A 22,600-nucleotide genomic window follows, 5' to 3' on the forward strand; every position below is an offset into this window, starting at 1 on the left:
ACAGGGACCAGTCTCCCGCAGAGCCCGTCTCCACAGGTCGGTATTAATTAAGGTTTTCCTTTTCTTATTCTGGCAGCTTGTTACATTCTCAATGTGCAAGATGCGACATGTTGCACCAAAGCAAAATACAATAAATGAATGAATGAATGAAATAAAGTGTTGAGGAGTGAAGCTGTGACGGTGAGATGTTGACTGACTGACTGACAGGTGGAGACTTAACGTGACTGACTGCTTATCAGCTTTAGCAGCAGCCTGATCAATTAAAACCAGTCTACTCTGTTCAGTAGAGATGAGCAGTTTAAAACCCCAGCAGATACAAACTATTCCTTATTGTCATGTACTGATGTTTACTATTTTAAACAAATGTTATTTGACCCTCAGATGCTGTCACTTCTCAGAGCTGACCTGGAATCAGATCCAAATCATACACATTAGATTAAGTTACAAGACTACATTCAGAATTTAAGACATTTTAGAGTCCCATTTCCACCCCCAGTAGATTTGTAACCACCTGAGACACACACGCAAATATAAAGTATTTTTCACATTTTATTTATTCAGTTAATTGTTCAATTTAATTGTATTTTATGGTGTTTTTTTGGGATATTTTCTTTAAAGTTTTCTGCAAACGTCATCACGGGGGAATCCTACAACGCTCCCAAAGGAAAAATAAATAAATAATAATTTGTCTTCACAAGATTAAAAAGAGAATCCCTTATTTATTTTGTGTTGGTGTAAAAGTAGTGAAATGTAAGTTTGGTGAAGAACAGGAATTCCCTGTGCATGTTCCAGCTGTTTCCTCAAAAAGAAGTATATTTGTGACCAATAAAGACACAGTAGTCTCAAAACAAGCATCAAAAACATGCTCATGGTCAACATTCCTGCCTGAAATCTGATTATTAAGACACTGACAAGTAACTTTTGTTTTTTTTAGCAATTTAAGTGAAAATAACTAAGTTTGTTCTCTGTGTTTTCCATGTCAGTTTATCTAATTTAACTACTTTTACATTCTTTATTTCTTCTCTGGAATTAAAACAGCCTCTCTGCTTCTCTTTCTTTATGTGTGTATGTAGATGTGGGGTCTCTCCATCCATGGCCTCCTCCAGGTGACCTCCAGTGACCTCAGTCACTCCTGAATGCAGCTTTACACTCCTGATCCACCAGAAGACTTCTGCAGGGTGAGACCAGTTAAACACGCATACTGTGAGAGATTAGAGGGAAATGTTTAAGCAGCCACTAAAGGCTACTCCAAAACCTCCTCAGACATTTCTAATCTGTGTTTTACCAGCAGATGTTATCATAAAGAGGAACATATCATGTGCAATATTACATCTTTCAACATTATGCAATACTACATTATTACACAATATTACTTTGATTATACTATGTTCAATATAGCTTTTTAATACTTTCAATATCATTGACAATATGACTCTCAATATCATGCTCAATATTACTTTTTATATTTTAGTTTATATTAGGCACTTTTGTTAGTATTCTAATTTACTTTATATTTTTTTACTATTGTATTTAATCTTAGTTGTTTTAATTTTTACTTTTTATATTTTAGTTGAATTTTTGACTTACCTTACTCTTATTGCTATTCTATTTTATTTTGCACTAGTGAGTGTCAGTTTGACCTATTTTACACGCAATCATTGTTATGATATTGTTCATATATGTTTATATTTTTATTCTATTTTTTTATGTACTTTTTCTGTTGTAATCTTTGATCAAACTCTGGCACATCATTTTTCTTCAGGATTAATGAAGTTCTATCTTGTTTTATCTTAACTTATTTGAACTAAATCTCGACAAAGAATAAGAAAAAAAGCCTTTTCTCTTTATGTGACAGATATATCGGGTGAATATTAGCAACAATTAGTTGATTAAATGGATTAATCAATTGACAAAAAAAATCTATTGGACACTATCTTGATAATCTATTAATCCTTTTAGTAATTTTTCAAGCGAAAATGCCAATTCTATCTGTTTTCAGCTTCCTCAATGTGACCGTTTGCTGTTCTTCTTCATCATATATGACAGTGAATTAAAGAGCTTTGAAGGTTTAATTTAATAAATGTCCACTCATCTGTCTCATTCATCAGCATGTTGGCTGCTGTTGAATGTTCCCTCTCCTTATTATTCTCCTAGCCTCTATACTCTGATTTTACTGTAGATGTACAACAGGAAAGCTGCTCTGATAACTGGGTCTGTAATTAATTACAGAAGCACAATAATTCGTCATCATTACAGAGAAACGTCAGTGTATCTGACTGAATCTCGCTTCGCTTCACTTTCCATTCCACTGAATCTAAGCTAAATTTAGCTTTCCTATTTTTAGAGCATCGCCCTCGATAAAAACTCACTCACACACATGGAGCGATGAAAGCTCTGATTTTGTGCTCCTTTAGGCTGCACACACATAAACACACATGTGAAATGTACACATGTGTGTTTATGTGTTGCCAATGGTGATAATTCAGAGTTGTTCTTCTTCTCACAACTCCATTAAATTAGTTGTCTTTTATTTATTTTTTGCTTTCACCCATGTTTTTAAATGCTAAAAAATCATATTATCATTATATATTATTAAAATATTATTTCTTACAGTTAAGCTAATTCTATGTTTAAAGGAAGCTCAAAGGAAAGCTCAGTGAAAGGCAAGCAGGGAATAAGCTTTTACCAAACATACTGACATTAACTAAATTATTCCTTGATGTTATATAAAGTATGCTTTGGCTGCAACAATAAATTGCCATTAAAATTCAGGAAAACAATTCAGTAAAGGTAGTATTTTCCTGTTGACCCATGAGTTTAACTAGTAGGTGTAAAAGCTATTACCCATAATAAAGGGAAGGGAAGACAGATATTTAGGAGTATTTAGACAGTTTAGATGTAGGAAAGAGCCTGCTGACAGATATCCTTAATATCAACTATAGCTTTATGGACAACTACAGATTTTGCAATCATTACCCAAACATGGTCTTGAATCTTGTAGACCGAATTTTGAAAAGACTGAGGTCAATCATTTCTAAAAATATTATCACTTTAAAACATTGTCTAAATGTTTTTTTGCCTAAAAACTCATAATTTATAAATATTTTTCACTGATAAATGTCTTAAACAGTGGATCTAGGGTTGAAACGAATATCCTTTTTTGTTATTATCATTATTATTATTATTATTATTATTATTATTATTATTTTTCTTCTTCGAAATTTTAATATTTAATATTTACTTTTTAATTTGTTTATTTACTCTTTTATTTATTTATTTATTGGAAAAATGGCAATCATAACTTTCCAGGTCTCAAAATGATCTCTTTATATTGCTTGTTTTGTTTTTATATGTTTGATTGAATGAAACCATTTCTTTAAAAATTGTCCCTTAAATCAGTTCAAAGCTGATTTTTCAAATTTACCCCGTCATATTTTCATCCTTTTATATTGTGATGCTTGTTTGGGTTGATGTGAAGCAAAGCTGCTGTACCATCTGCACGTCTGCATCCATCCAATGCATGCTGGGAAGAGTCTCCCTATTAGTTCTCTTTGGCCTGGTCATTCATCCATTCACCCATCCATCTGTCCACCTATTAGCATCTACATTTTTCTCCCCTCCTTTCCTCAAAGATCTCCCCCACTCTCCCTCCCTCTCATCCTCTTGTTGGAGCTGCTGAATTATTTAGCATCAGACAGTGGGCTCTGGTCGGCTGAGCCAGAAAGAGATGGAGAGCTAGAGTGAGGAAGAGATGTGGAGAGAAAGGGAAGCATGGAGGTGTCCGACACCGCAGGAAGCCGTGAGTCAGCAGGGAGAGAAAGACCATGTGGGAGGGGAGACGGGGGGGAGTTTATAGATAGCTTTAGGTGATACGACTGGAGAGAGCGCCGTCAAATGCCTCCCGTTGTGTTCGTGAACGTGTGTGTGCATGCGCTTATTGATTTGAGCACAGAAGGTCATGGAGCCGAGAGGAGATTAGCAAACCAGACTCAGAGCACGGAGGCAGAGCTAACGCCTCCTCTGAATATCAGCTAGACAGAAAAAAAAAAGGAGAGAGTGAGAGAGACAAGGCGGACAGACCAGAGGAGCCGTTACAGTATGGGGGAGAGCTACATGTACCAGCGACTCCCCTACGCCAGAGGAGAGGAGGAGGGGGAGGATGAGGACGAAGAGGAGAGAGACGGGAGCATCAGAGAGAGTGTCGGGGGACAAATGGTAAAATGTGAGATCGTGGGTGGACATGCAGTGATTCTCCTTCTCTCTCTGCTATTAACAGCATGTGTGTTTGTGTGTAGACGCAGTGTTTGTGAGAGAAAGAGTGGGCGAGTGTGTGTGTGTGTGTGTGTGTGTGTGTGTGTGTGAGGATGCAAGTGTGTATTGATGGTGATTGTATGGCTGCAACTACAGACCATTCTCCATTTGATATTAATTGAATTTAATCCATTGGTTCCCAACCTGCCGGGCCTTGCTCTTCAAATGTGACTTCACTAATTCAGGCTTTCATGCTGTTATCTGACTAAAATAATCCTGTTTATTTCCATATAATCTAATTTGGTTCCCTGAAAGCAGCTTGATTTGTTAATCCTGGATAAAGTTATCTTGAGTAACAGCGCGCTCCTATTTTGAATTAAAAGCTTAACAAGTAGAGAGTTTAAAATGATTGGTTGAGGGCTGCTGATCATGTGATTGCAGCTATGTGACATAGGTATGTTGGGGACCCTCCCAGCATGCACTGGGGCAGCAAATGATTTGACAAAAGTATTTTTTTATATGTGTTTCTGCGTTTTAACAGTTGTCCTTTTGTTCTACATTGCCTCAGTTACATTGTTTGTCCACCAGAGAGCACTGACAAGTTTATTTTTCTATAAAATGTCCTGCTCTGTACATATCTTTCTTGTAAAAGAAAGACACAAAGTTAAGAGATCCTTATGAAAAATGTTTGTTTATGTAAAAACTTTAACTCTAAAATATTGAAATCAGTATTTGCAGAGAAAAAAATCCCAACAAAATCCTCAAAATTTAGAATATAAAACTACTTCCGCCGACACTAACACATTGATAGCTTTGAATACTTTGATGTTTTCAGGCATTTAGTTTTTCTTAATTCCACTTAAAACTAGCACAACACAGATGACATGGCATCAGGTCAAGATCCAGATGGGTGAACAAGTAAAAGATAGTTTGGTTCCAAGGAAATAACATGTAGCAGTAGTTTGACATTTTTGGGGAAATGATTTATTTGCCTTCTTGCAGACAGCTAGCATAGCTTAGCATAAAGACTGGAAACAGGGGGAAACAGCTAGCCTGGCTAAGTCCAAATGTAAAAAAAAAAAGAAAATCTACCAACCTGCACCTTTAAAGCTCACTTATTAACATGTAACATCTATTTAATACCAGTGTTTGGAAAAAACAAAGAGTTGTGGTTTTGGAAATTGAATATTGATTTTGTAGCTCAGAATAGCTGCTCCATTTGCACAACACATTACAGTGTGTCCATTAACTCTGTCCATTAACATCCCACTCAATAACTGAACAAATTATGCACATGCTTTTTCCTTCATACTAAAAACACAGTTATGCACCCATGGCGCTTTGTCAATGCGTCCTCACATGTATGGTAACACAAGGTACAAATGTATGTGTGCAGATGCAGTGTGAGGAGGGGACGGGGTGGCTGCTGGAGTTGCTGACGGATGTGCAGCTGCAGCAGTACTTCCTGCGGATCCGCGACGAGCTCAACGTCACCAGACTCTCCCACTTCGACTACGTCAAGAATGAAGACCTGGAGAAGATCGGCATGGGACGCCCGGGTTCGTCTTGTTATTACATGTTCCCATTTACACCTCAGAGTTTTACAAATAAGACATTCAAGTTTATTAATGCTTGGAGTTAGTCCTGGAATGTTTTCAGTGTTTGTGATTGTTGCCTGTGCAGGTCAGAGGAGGCTTTGGGAAGCAGTTAAGAGAAGAAGAGCCCTTTATAAACGCAAGTCCTGGATGAGCAAGGTGCACACACACACAAACACACCCATACACACACACACACACAAACACACACACATGTGTATATATATAGTCTTGTATTAGGTAACATTTCCTCTCTGACTCTGTAACCATGATAATAAACCACCAGCTGAACAAAACCTTGAATGCCAAATGAGATAAATTACATTTATTCAAACTTTTTACAAATTCCTTCTTTTAGATAACTGATTTCCCCGGCTGACAAAAAGCTCACATGTTTGCAGAGTGACTGTGTATATTCAAAGAAAGTGAAATAACTTTATTTTCACTGCATGTTATACAATGAGAATATATATATTATTATTATTTTTTAGCAGAACACCATAGCAGCTTTTAAAGCTCGCATTTTTAAGTGTGAGGCAATGAAGACGTGCTTGAAAGAAAACCTGCGTTTTTAGGACCCTTTATGGAACAAACTGAAGACCATAGCCATCTGCAACACTGCAACGTTCCCTGAAACAAATGTATGCATACCATTTTTCAGAGCAACATATAGAGAGAGTGCAGATCTTTTTTAATTTTATAGTAACACCTTTACTGCTTCTTTTGCACTTCTGGTTAGATGCTGAAACTGCATTTCGTTGTACTAGTACTAAACAATTAGCTGGCTGCTTTGCCAGTCACTGTTTGAAACAATAAACAAGACCCCTGTGACCAGTTATTCATGACATTTAACTTATGTTATACTTACATATATTTATGTGATGTGTTTTTTGGTGTAGTTTGCATTGATGTAGATTTGTTTTTAAGATTATATTGTCAAGTCTTATGCCACATGTTGTGTGTCGTCATCCCTTAGATCAATAAATCAAGTCTTGCAGTTTATGAGCAGAAAAATTAAAAACATGTCCCTTGTTTCTGCTTATTGTAGGTGTTTCCAGTTAAACGACCCGACGCCGACCCCCAGCAGCCCCTCCCTCAGGGGGCGTCGTCCGACGCCGCACCAGCCAGTAGCGAGCCGGCGGCCTCGCTCACCTGCCTGATCAGAGAGTCGGAGCTGCAGCTGTTTGAGCGGCTGGGTGACGGCACGTTCGGGGTGGTTAAGAGAGGAGAGTGGACCGGACCCAACGGCAGAGTGGTGAGAAAGCAGTGTGGAGACGCTCATTAGGGAAACACATAACATGCTGTTGAATATGCAGAATGTATGAAAGGTAAACTCATGTTATCGTCTCTCCCTCTCTGCACATCTAGTTGTCCGTGGCGGTGAAGTGTCTGAAGGCCGGTGTGTTGGACTCAGACGGTCTGGACGATTTCATCAGAGAGGTGAACGCCATGCACTCACTGAGCCACCAGAACCTGATCCGGCTGTACGGCATCGTCCTCACACAGCCCATGAAGATGGTAAAACACACACACACACACACACACACACACACACACACACACACACACACACACACACACACACACACACACACACACACACACACACACACACACACACACTCATTGCTCATGCAAAAGCAGACACCCAAATCTAAATACTAATAAGAGGAGTGTTTTGTTTTCATATTCTGTGTGTAGGTGGCTGAGCTGGCCCCGCTGGGTTCCCTGTTGGATCGCCTGAGAAAGCGTCAGGGTCACATCCTCATCGCCTCTCTGTGTAACTACGCTGTGCAGGTCAGTTAAACACCAAAAAGATAAAACTGGAAGTGATAAACGCTCAATTTCAACCAATATTTGCTGCAGTGCCCAGAGATGTATGGCTGGTTTATTCCCAGCAAACCTTTTCACACTGGATGTTAAATACAGTGAAAATACTTTAAAACAAATAATTATCATGCAGCAAATGGAAATTGTAAAAAGTCATCATGCACAACATGAAGTTTTGTTCTAAAACATAAAAAAACTATAAAAGATTGTACTCCATATAGATGCAAATATATTTCTTCCCAATGAAGGATAAGTTTCTTTTACTTAAGTGAAAGTACTAATACCACACTGTTAAGATACTCCACTACAAGTACAAGTCCTGATTTTGGGACCGTACTTAAGTAAAAATTTGTAAGTATTATTCAAAAAATCTAAGTAAAAGTACTTATTGTGCAGTAAAATGTTCCCTGTCAGGGTTTAACTATTATATTTGATGTTTCTACATTATTGTTACTGCTGCATTAATGTGTTGCATTATAGGTTGTGGTAATTTGAACTCCTCTATATACAGTTGGGTAGTTTAATCTACAGCAATACATCATATTCTAAAAGATCATACACTCAGATGTAGTAAGTAAAGAGTATAAAGTTACATAAATTGGAAATACTCAAGTAAAGAACAAGTAACTCAAATGGATACTAATGTCCAGTACTTTGAGTAGATGTATTTAGTTACATCACTGTCTCTTTGTGTGGGTGTGTAGGTGGCGTGCGGCATGGCCTACCTGGAGCAGAGACGTTTCCTCCACAGGGACCTGGCCGCCCGCAACGTCCTGCTGTCCACCAATGAAACGGTGAAGATCGGAGACTTTGGCCTGATGAGAGCACTGCCAACACACACGGACCAATACATCATGGAGGAGGGCCACAAAATCCCTTTCCCATGGTGAGAAGGGCCTCCTGGTCGAAGTGAATCATTTTGTAGTTTTATAGCCAAGCTCCAGGGAATTCTACGTTTGTCCTTGTCTCTCTGCAGGTGTGCTCCGGAGTCTCTGAAGTCTCGTACTTTCTCTCACTCCTCTGATACCTGGATGTTCGGGGTCACTCTGTGGGAGATGTTCACCCACGGACAGGAGCCGTGGCTGGGCCTAAACGGGAGCCAGGTGCATGCACACGCACATCTCTTTAGAATTTGCCGTTAAAGTTCAGGAGAGGAAGAAGTTCATGTTTTTAATTTAAAAAAATCTGTTCTTGCATATAATAGCTTCTGAAAAAGCTTAACGCACAAAAATATTGCAGCTTCTCATCTTTATTTGTTGATGGTTCCGATTCGTGGGTGACTGATTGATGTCATGTGATTGGGGCAATCTGATTGGTCTACCAACCTATTTACGAAACCCCAAGTTCTATTTAATGCATGCATCCTCATTTCCTTGTAAAATAACCTGATGAAAGTCTACGTACCGAAACGTTGTTACTAAAAGATATTTATACGCAAGTGAAGAAGGCAGTGTGCAGGAGTTTTTTGTTCTATAGCTTCTTATCATTTAAAAAATGTAACCAGGTAATAATTACACTTCTGTTATCGTGTCTGTTTGCAGATTCTCCACAAGGTGGACGCTGAAGCCGAGAGGCTTTGTAAACCAGACGACTGTCCACAGGATATTTACAACGTCATGCTGCAATGCTGGAGCCCCAAACCTGAGGACAGACCGACTTTCATCGCCCTCAGAGACTTCCTGCTCGAGGTAGCACAGTGGTTTAAGTATTAAGATCAATAACTTACGTAAAAGTAATATCACAGTCTAAAAATACTGTGTTACAAGTGAAGGTCCTACACGCAAAATTTGACACACATACACACCACAAAAGTAACTCTTTTAAGTTGTGGCGATTTCAAATAAGAGACTTAATTTTTCGAACTCATCAAAAGAAATATCTCAAAAATGTACATCCCAGAAATTTCACATTTCATCTCATAGTTACCGCTTAATGTGTTTTCGTAGCTCGTAAAGTAGTTTGGCATAAAAGTTATACACCGGGCAAACAAAGGACAATGAAGGGAAAGCAAGCGGAAAGGAATAAATCACCATTATACAAGACGACACGGTGGTTGTCTCTTATGATCCCGCTGATGGCAGTAATAAATCATCAGACTTTTCCTCAAACTCAGAGTGTGTGTTTGTGTTCTGCAGACCATGCCGACAGATATGAAAGCGCTGCAGGACTTTGAGGATGAAGACAAGCTCCTGATTAAAATGAATGACGTCATCACCATCATAGAGGGAAGGTCAGTTTGAGATGCAAACACATGCTGTACCCGATAAGAATGTAAATCTAATTTTGCATACACAAACTAAATTAACGTTTTTTGAAAGTCTCGCTTGTGAGAATCCAGAGGTGACAAAGGTCGTTCTTTTGGGACAACCAATGCATCTTTTGTTGGCATTGAATTCCTTGAATAGTTAAAAATGTCTGCAATTACTGTCCTATTAGTGGCTCATTATAGACATGTTGTAACGTCTGTGTGCTACTCAAATGTAAACCCTCAAGTTAGCAATTATTTTGTTCTTGATTTGCTGCTATTTATACATCATGTGACAAAGAGGATCTGTGCACTCAGGAAAGTCCCCTTATTGTTAAATGATGTTGAATATGAGGATACGGATTATACAAATCAGAAAACCATGTGGTAAACAGAGTAGAAGGCATTTTCTTCATTATCCTCATGTGTCCGTTTGTGTGTTTTCAGGGCAGAGCACTACTGGTGGCGAGGTCAGAACAAGGGGACGCTGCGTGTCGGTCAGTTTCCTCGCCACGTGGTGACATCGGTCGCCGGTCTGTCGGCCCACGACATCAGCCGGCCACTCAAACACTCCTTCATCCACACCGGACACGGAGACACGGACCCTCACAGGAGCTGGGGACATGCAGACCGCATAGACAGGTTAACAATACTCAATAATTCAAGTCATACAACATTATTTTACTCATACAATGTAAAAGTAAGTGGAATGTTTTCTTTAGGAGGGAAAATAGGCTGTTACTTAATTATAAAAATGTAAAATTCAGACCTCTCTCCGTCTACAATGTGCAACTAAAAAACAATGTATGAACCGTGGAAAACAGCCAGAGTGGTATATTTTAAAACCGCATAATCACAATAACAGATATTACGGTTTATCTTCACACATTTTCATGCTGGTTGTTGGTATAGCCATTAACTCTCAGCTTTACATGAAATAATCCAATATTTGTACAAGTCAGAATAGATAAATAGCATTTTGTTAAAGTAACATACTACTTTTATAATACGTGAATCATTTTTGATCTCCTCAGATTTATCTTGAACCACAGATTTATCTTTTATAAATTGGAGACTATTAAACTAAATACAGTATAAGTAAATACAGTGACTCTATTTTCCATTTTCCACCTCATTGGAAAATTGTCTTTGGTTTCTCCAAGGTACAGCAAAGGTACATAAAATACACATAACACAACACAGCATGAAACACAAACTGTACAAATATAAAACGGGCAGGAAGCAGCAAAATAATAAAAGAGAGCACATCTTATATAATATCAATACATTCAATATTAAACTATTTGCTTTTGTAGCAACGCTTGTTCTGTAACCCTCCACCGGAGTGCAGCAGTGCTCAGTTCACCAACAGATGATGTAATTGTTAAGCTGTTTTTAAGAACGAGATCGAATCCAGAGCAACTGCTCCAAGAACAGAAAAAGCCTCAATACTCAAATTAACATTTTAACTGGCAGTGATTACAGCAGGAAAGGGTGTCCAACTCTTAATAAATCATATTAAATGTCTGTAGCAAATGCAAAGGAAATAATACGTTTCAATTGAAGCTTTTATATAGAAAATGATGCAGAATTAATTTCTGGCTGCAGCTTTCTTTAAATCAGATGTACTTGTCTGCTCCCTTTCAGTCTGTATCTGGGGAACCCCATGGACCCTCCTGACATCCTCGGGATGGAACCGGGCACCGCCAGGCCGACCAAACTCCCCAACCGCTCCAAGAGTAAACTTTTCACATCATTCAAACATACACACACAGTGGTGGAATGTTACTATGTAAATGTACTGTACTTGAATTCAAACTTGCACATAAGTATTTCCATTTCAAGCTACTCTATTGTACTTTTTACTCCAATACATTTGTCTGACAGCTTTATTTACATTTCAGATTAAGAAGGTTTTTCATGCAATTCCTTTTCAGTGAAAACAGTGATCTCCATATATGCTTATTTTTATTAGAATTTTTTTTTAACCTTTAACTGAAGGATTAAGTTTTCCTTCAAGTTGTTTGTTCTTAAACCAAACAAACGATTTTAAAAGCCTCTTGGATCAGCTGTGAAATGCATCGTCACAAAGCTGAAAACAGGGCTTTTTTTCTGAGCTCATGAAAAGTTTACCTAGAGATACGTGGATCTCACAGGACAGCAACTCTGCAAATATTCTTATAGAATAAATGATGCATTGCTGTAGATAAAGCTACCCAAAGATCTTTAAAGGAGTTAAAATTGGCACAACACTAAACATCTACAGCAGTAAAAGGAACGGTAAAGGTTTTGAATGCAGGACTTGTACTTCTAAAGCTTTTACTTTTGTTGAGGATCTGAATACTTTCACCAATGCTTATACTATGTGGCTTTTGTTGATCACAATAGTGGTCATGTAGAAAACTGAGCTCATTCTTCTGTCAGATTGGTTTTAAAGTCACTGATTGAATGTAAACTAAATGTCCAAAACTCTTTTTTATCAGAGCAACCTCCTCCTCGTCCTCCCCAGCCTGCCGTTCTGCTGAAGAGTAAGTGATTCTCTTCTTCCCCTTTACTGTTTGTCCTCTACAATAACTCCTTTAAATACACGTTCCCTGACTCTGGAGTTTACGTTTGTGTGCAGAACCCTTCTACGACTCTGTGATGGACGATTATGACGACGACGCAGACGACGGCAGCACCTCCTCTGGGCTGAAGAGGCTGGGAGTGTCTCTGGGGCTGAAGCTCCGACCGTGGGAGGCGTCCGGCGTGCGCTCGGCCAAGAGTGAGGTGTCGCTCATCGACTTCACCGATGACAGCTTCAGCTCGACCACGCCCTCACCGCTCACTGAGGCCCGGCAGCCGGATGAGGACACACTGAAGGTGCAGCTAGAGAGTGAAAGTAGTTGGATGAGAGAATAATTAGCCATGACTTTAAAGATTTAAGGAGGGTAAAAGCTATGCATGTGAGGATGATTTAAGGGCAAGTGTAAGCAATTAAAAGAGGGTAAAGCTTGTTAATTCAGTTTTGGTTCAAATGTTATCTATTAATTGGTTAATTTAACATGGATAGTGCACATTTCTAAACATTGTATTAGAGTTCATCAAAAGGCTATTCTACATCTGTACAGATGGACAGATGTAACTAAATTGGGGAAAAACAATAAAACAAAAACAATAACCGAAACCTGCAAAGCAGACTCATACAGTACACAGGCATGAATAATACAATTATAAAATGATTAATGCAGAAATGTTCAAGAATTTGTGGCAATCTTACCTCTCTCCGAAATTAGATTAAGATTCAATTCTATTGTCACTGTACGGAGTACAATACTGAAAAAAGATTTACTTTATTATCTATCCATTAGAGAAAAAGCAGATAAGTGCAGAGTAATGTGACAAAATAATAGTCAAATAAATATAAATTGTAGTAATAAACATTAAGCGGTAAATATGAATACGCTATGATATATAAATAGTATTATTATGTGCAGCGGTTGCAGTAGGTACAATATATAGTGCAGTTTTATGTACATATAAGTGCAATAATGGCAATAGTCCTTATTGAATAGTGAGATAATATATACAGATAAGCAGATGGAGATATGGTGTATTATAGATCATATATATACTCATGCAAATAACTCCCAGTTTTCCGGATTTTGAAATCTTTTCTGTTTTAAAGTTGTGTTTTCACAGATGTTTCCCTCAGATTATTTACTGTGTGGATCTGTGGCCCAGAAAAACACCTTAACCATCAGATAATGCAGAGGCAACAGCTCACTGCTAATGTGTGTAGCAGAAAGACAAAAAAAACATTCTTTTTTTAAAACAAAATCCTGCTGAAATATATGCACTGAAACATAAAAACACATAAAACAACACTGTGCTGTCTGTAAAAGGTAGCATTGTAATTATAGCTAGCACAGCTGGTTGTACAGACGCTAGCAGATTAGCTTGCTATAGCTGTCGTACTTGCTCGGTTAACCCCGTTCGTGGCATGAACCTTTCGTAACAGTTGTTTTCAGTGTGTGTAACCATTAATATAACTGAGGGCAATACATATTTCGTGGAGCAGAACATACTGTTTCACATTCATTCATTTTTTCGCAGCTGAAAGCATAGGACAGGGAGCGGTTTTAAATTCTTTCGCACATGATTTCTCATCTGTTGATTTCAGCTACCTTTTGACCTATTGGTTCTCCACTCGCACGCCAACACATACAGGAAGCTATTGTGCTCCTGCATTACATAATCTGAGAATCAAAGACCACCACACACCATATGTGTTCTCAAAAGAAAGTTCATTCTTTGACTAAGAAATGTGTTGAATCATTTTTGTCCTTGGATGAGCCTGAGGCGGGTGCAGTGTGATGGATTTGGCTCATTGATTGATCATGTGCATTTTAGTTGTTAACTTTGGGTTTCCTATTCCTCTCATCCTATGGCTCCCTTCAATCATATAGACTAAGCTGGAATGTGGGTTGGAAATGTAATATATTGTTTAACATATTTTCAACACAGAATTGTCATCATCTTTGCCTTTTGTGAAGTTGTTTAGTGCTAAATCTCTGCTGGCTAAAAAACTCTGGAGTTGAGCATGCAAAAGGTCTAGGGCTTATGGGAAATGGTGTTTGTTAAAGGCCGCAAATTTTTTTTTTTATGAATGACAATACTAGATAGCTTTTCTTTTTACTTGTGTCTTTATCGAGACATATGAAGCGAGCCAAGGTTTGAGTTTTAGTTGTAAGCAATGTTACAAATTTCCCTGGGATTTCAAACGATGTTTTCTTACTTCTGGAAAAGAACCCAGAAGTTCTGCTTCCTCTTTGGATCCATATATTGTACGACCATCGCCTAACTTTACTTTACTCGTGCATCTCCTTTTTTTTACTCTATCTTCCATCACTCTCCTCCTCAGGACACTCCGTCCATCCTGGACTGGCCTCTCCCTCAGCCCACTTACGACGCTGTCTCTGCGGACCTCGAGGACCAATCGGAGGACCAGGAGGTTCTGTCCATCAACAAGGGATTCACTGAGGAGACCGCGGCCTCGCCCAGCGGCGCTATGGCAACCAGGAGCGAGTCACAGTCAGCTGACCTCTTCCAAGAACTACAGAGAGAAGTAATGAACGTGTAGTTTCAAAGTAGTCTTTGATGATTAACGCAAACAGACAAGTGCTAATATTTCTGTCTGGGTGCAGGTGATGGTGAAGCTGCAGGTTCCCATGGCAACGGGCCGCTCCCTCCCCTCCTCCCCGCTCCCCATGCCTCTGGCTCCGTTGGGCCCCCACCGACAGATCTGCCTGCCTCCTCCCTCCCCCACCACCACCTCCTCCACCTCCTCCTTCGCCTGCTGCTTCGAGGACCGGCCCACGCTGCCCCCGCGCAGCCCCGTCCCCCGCTGCGTCCCTCCAAGCGCAACATCTCCATCCGCACCGCCCACCCGCAGCCCCGCTCCAGCTCCATCTCCCTGGACGACGGGGAAGACACGCCTCCTCAGATCCCACCCAGAGACCATGCATTCTCTCAGCCGGGCTCCCGCTCCTCCTCCCCCCTCCCGCTGGTGCCGCCACTGTCCTCCTACCCCGTGGCCCTGCCTCCACCTCCACTCTCCGTCTCCCCACGCCGGGCGTCCGGACACCTGGGACCCCTTCTGTCCTCCAACTCGTCCTCCTCCACATCACATTCCTCACGGCTCGCTACTCGTGGCTCCTCCTACTCTTCCAGCTCCTTACTGGATCCTCTCGCCTTCAGTGAGGGGCGTGGCCTCTCATCACTGGTTGACAGCTCGCCTCCCGCCCCGTTACCAGAGCGACCAGCTTTTCTGGAAAGGTGTGTTGCTGATATCAAACACTGTCCAACTAGCTTTAGTAGCCAGCAAGTTGTCCCGAAACTAGCTCCCTGTTAGCTACAATAGCTCAAACAATGGCTGGTCTTTCATTGGTACTTAAAGGAACAATGTGTAGCATTTAGGGGGATCTATTGACAAAAAGTGGAATATATTATTAATAAGTATGTTTTCTTTAGTGTATAATCATATACAAATAACAGTTGTGTGTTTGTTACCATTGGAATAAGCCGTTTAAGCCGTTGGTTGCAATCTGTAACCTCACCGCTAGATGGCGCCAAATCCCACACACTGCACTTTTAAAGAGACAAGTGTGTGTAACTGTAAAAATGTCTTAAAATTGAAATTTTAAATTAAATTTTAAAGCTTTAAGAGGCTTGCTCTGCTAAAGTGAGTCTTTCAATATTTGCCACTAGCATCTCTAAGTCCAAACCAATATGAGACTTTGTTCCTACGAGTTTCTTGCATTTTATACAATAAATCAGCTTTTCCTGCTCATTCTAAATGTTCCTTAAATACTACAAACACTAAAATATCAACAGGTATTACAACACTTTCAAAACAAAAGGTCACTTAACACCCAGAGAGAGAGCAGCCGTCACTCAATACAGAGTGATAAAATGCTGTTTGCCTGACTGAGCAGCTCTTGTGAAGTGTTGTTCACTGAAGCATTTGTCCTCTCTCTCCTCTCTTTATATTATAGTCCTCTTAAGTCTGATTCTTCTTCACTTTTAGACCACTTATGGGCATTAACAGACGTTTTGTTTTTTTGCTTAAATAACACACTTTTAAATTGTGTTTCAAAATTCACTAATAACCTTCAAAACAGCCAAACAACTGTCAAGAGCATTGATCCTTAAGGTCCATTTAGTAGCTGTTAAGTGGCTTTTTAATTTGATCTTTATTAGAATCATTGTTACATTTTTCTCATACAAGCTTTGATTGAGTATATAGATAAAAGATAAACATTATCTGTTGGAACCATTGATTCATACATTATTTTGTCTCTCTATGTTGTGTCAGATATGGATCAGCCAACATGGCGGCAGTCAAACCCATGATTCAGCACCCCGGAGGAGCCAAACCAAACTCCTCCTACAACAACAACAACGGGCGAACTGCAGCTCCCAGCATGCAACAGGAGCAGAGCGTCACACAGGTAATGGGGAGGAAAATGAAATGCACAGCATGTTTTTCTTTCCTCTTTTCCTCCTTATGTAAAATATCATCACATTGGTATATCTTTTCCTAAATGCCACAGGCTGAAAAATCAGTTAACAAAACAAAGCTTTTTGAAAACGGTTTAAAAGTTGATAATTCATTTTATGCCGACAAAGCAGCAGATTTCCATCATAGTCAGACTTTATCTCCTGCTCCTCCATTCTGGATGGATGATTGTTTTAATGTTGATTTATGATTATCATAAAGAATCAATAAGTTTATCATAGTTTCATAACATTTTGTGGGAGTGCGAGTTTGACTGTAAACTTTAAAGCGCTCTCGGATAATTTGCACTTTAATTGATGAATTGCAAATTTGATTCATGTACATGTATGTTAAATTATTGATATATACTTTTCAAGGCTTTGTAATTGTTTACAATTTAGAGGACTGTTATATTATAATACTACTATACTATAAGTCATTTTCCTTACATGACAGTTACACACAAACAATCCACAGGTCCAATCATGTTTCTTTTAACCTTTAATCCTTCATTCATTAAACAGTCATGTTATGATTGACAGGTCCAAGGAGCAGTTCACGGTGTCACACTGGAGGAGTGTCAGGCAGCTCTACAGGGTCACAACTGGAGCATCCCTCAGGCCATAAATCACTTGAAGGTAAATCTGTCGACACATCTGTTTTGTCCTTGAGAACAGGTTTTTACCAGGTACCTTAAAACAAAAACTAAAATAGCCTATGCTAAAAAGATATCATATAAAATATACGTAAATGAGCAGAAGTCTCTTTCGTGATTTTAATATTTCCGCACTCTTTTACTCTTTTACTTTTACGAGTATATTTCTCCAATAATTTACCAGGAAATACCTTTATCTCAAATCCTAATACACAAACTCACAGTTCACATGCTGATACAAAAATAATAGAGGAGAAGAAGCAATTGGGCAATCCAGACAGGACCCTTATGACACGGTTTTAACCATTTATTGCAGCAATATGCATTTTATTGTGGCGGTGTGGCTCTTCTCATGTGATGCTCTGGACAAAATCTGAGCAGGCATGACACACATACTTTCCCTGAGCTCAGGTTTGCTTTGAAGTAGAATAATAGGACAATAAAAAATACACATAACACAATGCTTAACAACTTGCCGACCTCTCTGCCTAAAATTCCTCTTCTCCCCCCCTCCGTGTTTTAGGTGGAGCAGCTGTTTCGTCTGGGCCTGCGGTCGAGAGCCGAGTGCGAGGAGCTTCTGCAGCGCTGCCAGCTGAACCTGGAACAGGCCAGCACGCTCATGCTGGACACATATGGACCACATCGGAACAGGTAGAGGAAACTACATAAGGAAAAATAACAGCTGTTCCTTTTGCAAAGGCTCCTATGTACGCTTCTAGTCTGCAAAATGAAAGCAATGCCTGTCTGAGCTATAGCAGTATAGCAGCTGTTTTCTCTCCCAAATGAGCTTTGATGCAGCGAGTTCCCCTGGCAACACAACCACATATGTGATGAGGATGTCACTCCGTCTGCTCTTCTTCACTCGTCTGTCCGATGTCACTGTTAAGACAAAACTGTCAGAGCTAGAGATTTCTTTTCTTGGCAGATTCACATTTCCGATTTTTTAAAAGACTGACCTGCAGATTACTATTTTGCCAAATCAGAACTATAATTCAGAAAATATATCTCTGAATGTTATCGTTTTACTTTGTTATTGTCATCTAGTGGTTGTTTGCACACAAAACACAAAATTCTAATTATTAGGAAACTAATGATTGTATTTTTATTTGAATATTTGCTTTGATTGAAAAAAAGAAATCTTAGCAATACTAGTTTTAATTATTTCTAATGAGCTGCTTAGAGCTAGTTTCAGGAAGTTAAACAGCTGTGAAAACATATCCTTCCAACAACTGTATTCATTCAAGTTTCTCTCCGAAAACGGCATTTTGACAGATTACATTTGAAGACATCACAATAGTGTTATAATTTACCTTTGCCCAATACAAATGTTTGCTAAGTAGAGCTTGAACACATCATAACTGGAAAAAAATAACCAAAACAGTGAGCAAAAATATGCTTTAAAAACTCAAAGTTAAGTGAGACTCTTCTGACTACATTTAAATATAGTAATTCATTCTATTTTTACTATAAAAAAATGTTTATTAGTGCAGCTTAAAGTTGACTCTTTCACATTGTTCTACATTTGGGTGAAAAGAAAAAACACATTTTTCACTTTGCCTCAAACATCTCAGTCGAAGATTTTCAATTACATTATATATCTCTCTCTTTCAGCTGCAATGAACCACTTGAGCTCCCGTCGTAATTCGGATCAACAAGCCAGTCGTTTACCGCTCCAAGCACTCGAGCCGCAGTGATGCTTTTTAATGAATGGAGGAACATGAAGCAGTGCGTGTGCCTCACTCAAATGTACTGTGAATTCCTGCTCTTACCTGCGTCAAACACACGCATGCTCATTATCAGCTAACAGAGCAGTTTGTTGAATGTGTCACAGTTACTTGAACAGTCGTTATCTATGTTTGTTTTTTTATTATTATTACGTGAATAATGACAAGATATGCTTCCGCTGGTAGCTACTGCGTGTGTGAATGTGTGCATGTCCAGGTATGTGTGTGGGTGTGTGTGTGTGCATGAATCAGCTTGCATCAATGCTCACTGTAAATGCCCATGCCTTTCTGCTGTTATTAAACGGATGTAAAATCAGGGACATGACAGCAAACGATATACTTGTATGTTTTTATGACAATGTACTGATAAGATGCTGTATTGTTTATAGCACTTTACTGAGTGTATCCACACACAAGTGGAGATTGTTTGAGGACACATTAACTGCTGGTCAGAATACGATTTATCTAGTTAGCAAAGTGAATAAGATACAGGTATTATAAGTACCGTTTGTGTTATTAAAAAAAGCTTTTTAAGCTGTATAAAGGTGGGAATTTTAGATCTTATTGGTAGCAATAGGATGCCAAAACAGAAATGTGAAGATACACACCATCTCCTTATGAATACAGGGTGTTAGGCATTGACTTGAACCTCCACTAGTTGGATATTTAACTAACCTAAAATTGATGTTTAGTAATTTATTTCCTATGAAAATTACTGCTGCATGATAATCATAAACACATGCTGAAGCACTTATGTTTCATTCACCTGAATAAGTAGGCAACTGCTATGCGTTGAGTGTGTGCATGTTTGCTTAGCGCTGCAGGGAGTGATAGGAGCCGACGTCCTGCTGCATAGTATGTGTCTGCGCAGATATTGATGACATGAATGTCATTGGTTTATTAATTACATGCAGCTAAATATATAGGAACGGATAACAGGTTGTCAATTGTTGCAGCTACTTTGCATGTAAGAGTGTGTCGGTGAGATCAATGTGTTTGCGAGTGTGTGTGTGTGTGTGTGTGTGTGTGTGTGTGTGTGTGTGTGTGTGTGTGTGTGTGTGTGTGTGTGTGTGTGTGTGTGTGAGACATCGCCTCAGCTGTGAGCTCTTGTCGTCACTCTGCTGTATGTGATGCTGACTGCGTTATACTGGAACATTAGAGCAGCTTATCGATGAAAAATGCAAATATGGCCTCCGATGTTTTATAATAAAGTGAAATTTGAGTATCTCTCTTTTCAAAAACATTTGTGTTCTGTGTTTATTTCATAACTAGTTCGGCACTGTGTCTAGGAGACTGGATTTAGTTGTGGTTTGTGGTTTGTGACCTGCCTTTCCCGCCTTTGCTCATCTGCACACCTGCAATGAATCAGCCTTGTTAGTTCTTCTCAGACAATCAGCTCCCTGCTGGGTCTCCTGCCTCATCACCTCATTCCACTCATCTGCACTCCATCGTCATTCCACCTGCATTTCATCCTCTCGTCAGAGAAGTTTGCATTTTAAGTCGAGGTTTTCAGCTTTTGCAGCTCAGTTTAGAACCTTACCTTAATTAAGAACTATTACTCCAAGTTTCTGTTGCCTTTAGTCTCCTGCGTTTGGGTCCACCTGCTAAAATCTTCATGGCAATAAATGTTCAACAGTGAAAATTGTGCCTCCTCTTGAGGCCATTTCATAAATGAGCATACAGATAAAACTGTACAGTCGTGGACTGTACAGTTTTATCACATCACAAGAAAAATTACTTTTTTTTTTGTTTGATGTTTTTCCCCGGTGGAAACCAGACTGAACTTTGATCTCAAAGCGAGTAACACTTTCCACACGGTTACAGAAGACCAAAGCTGACTAATAATGAAGTAAATAAATAGAAAAGTAACTGAAGAATGCTATGGTCAAATAAACTGGAAATAAACAAGTTGTTAAGATAAAATATCCATGAGGTTTTGTTTGATGTGAAAATTAATTAGGTCTTTTTACTTTCATATGGTTTTAAAGGTTTAATCCAGTAAAGCGGGTGAGAGCAGTCTAAAAGGTGAAACAAATTATACTGAGGGAAAATAAATCCAATTAAAGAAGAATAATGATTTAATAATGCCTGTTTTTTGTTTTTACACAATACATTTTTAATTTCTATTGAAATATTAAAAAAAAAAATACTAACTTATTTATTTTATTTATGCCTTTTTATAAAACATTTTCGATTTTATTCATTTTTTTTTATTTATTTACCCATTTAACTTACTGCAGTTATTTCTTAATTTACTATTCGCTTGATAAGAACATTTTTGACACAATCTAGAAAGTCTAATGAGAGGAAATGAAAAGGAAACACAAATATTCACACCTGCATTTTTGCTTAGATCACTTTGACAAAAAAACCCACATTTGTGCACAAAAAATGGTGGTAGTTTGTACATCGTCACGAGTATTTGTTATTTTTTCACAGGAGGTAAATTCAAGTCTAAACATGTTTACTTAAACTCTGTCGGCCCACAAACAACCAAAGAGCTGTGAGCAGAGTGACGGGTTCAAACGGTGCATGAGTCCTGTCTCTAATGGAAGTCTTGTCTCTGCTTCCTCAGGGATCAAACCTGTGACCTTTCCATTATGGGACCTCCAGGCCACTGCACACCCCCCACCTTCTATCTCCCTCACTTACCCACACACTCCCTCACTTCCCAAATTGATCTCAGCTACAGTGCATTGTGGTCCGATTGCTCAGTGTGATCCCTGGACTGCCCCAGACACTCGCTCTGCACTTATTTGCTACAGCAGTAAGCACTCTGTCACATTCACTGATGATGCATGGGACACACACACACATATATATATATATATATATATATATATATATATATATATATATTTATTTATTTATATACACTCACACATATGAACCTTTTGTGTCTCAAGCACACAAATATAGGGACTAGGTGTCACGACGTCCCTACTTCCAAAAATCACTTTATATAATGGGTGTACAAAGTGTTCTTGTGTGTGTGCGTGTGTGGGATTATGATTATTTTGTAATGCATGCTTGTGTGTTTAAAATGTACAGCTGTTATAATTCATAGTTGGGAGTCAATCTTGCCTGCTGCGTATTTTTGTGATTTTGACTACTAAACTATGTGCATTTTAATGCAGATACAGGTTACATATTTCTAAAAGAATCGAAAATTATAATTATTTTCATTATTATAAGTACACATTTAGCAGGTTTTGCAGCCTGCACAGAGTTTTTGTGTTGTTCTAGTATCAGTTTTTGTGT

At 38.9% G+C, this 22,600-nt stretch overlaps 1 protein-coding gene across 1 annotated transcript; it reads left to right on the forward strand.

The window, feature by feature from the left end:
• Window positions 1–1,105: 1,105 nt before the first annotated feature.
• tnk2a (tyrosine kinase, non-receptor, 2a) lies at window positions 1,106–19,428 on the forward strand. Its single transcript, XM_054622937.1, is given in 21 exon segments — window positions 1,106–1,178; window positions 5,648–5,810; window positions 5,935–6,005; window positions 6,895–7,101; window positions 7,215–7,364; window positions 7,548–7,643; window positions 8,381–8,562; window positions 8,653–8,779; window positions 9,218–9,364; window positions 9,812–9,906; window positions 10,369–10,563; window positions 11,569–11,660; window positions 12,405–12,449; window positions 12,545–12,783; window positions 14,825–15,028; window positions 15,108–15,297; window positions 15,300–15,738; window positions 16,778–16,913; window positions 17,503–17,598; window positions 18,139–18,266; window positions 19,227–19,428. Coding segments are annotated over 21 exon segments (3,075 nt in total). The 5' UTR covers window positions 1,106–1,136; the 3' UTR covers window positions 19,258–19,428.
• Window positions 19,429–22,600: the final 3,172 nt, after the last annotated feature.

Source organism: Anoplopoma fimbria, chromosome 21, assembly GCF_027596085.1.
Source record: "Anoplopoma fimbria isolate UVic2021 breed Golden Eagle Sablefish chromosome 21, Afim_UVic_2022, whole genome shotgun sequence".
NCBI classification, from domain to species: Eukaryota; Metazoa; Chordata; class Actinopteri; order Perciformes; family Anoplopomatidae; genus Anoplopoma; species Anoplopoma fimbria.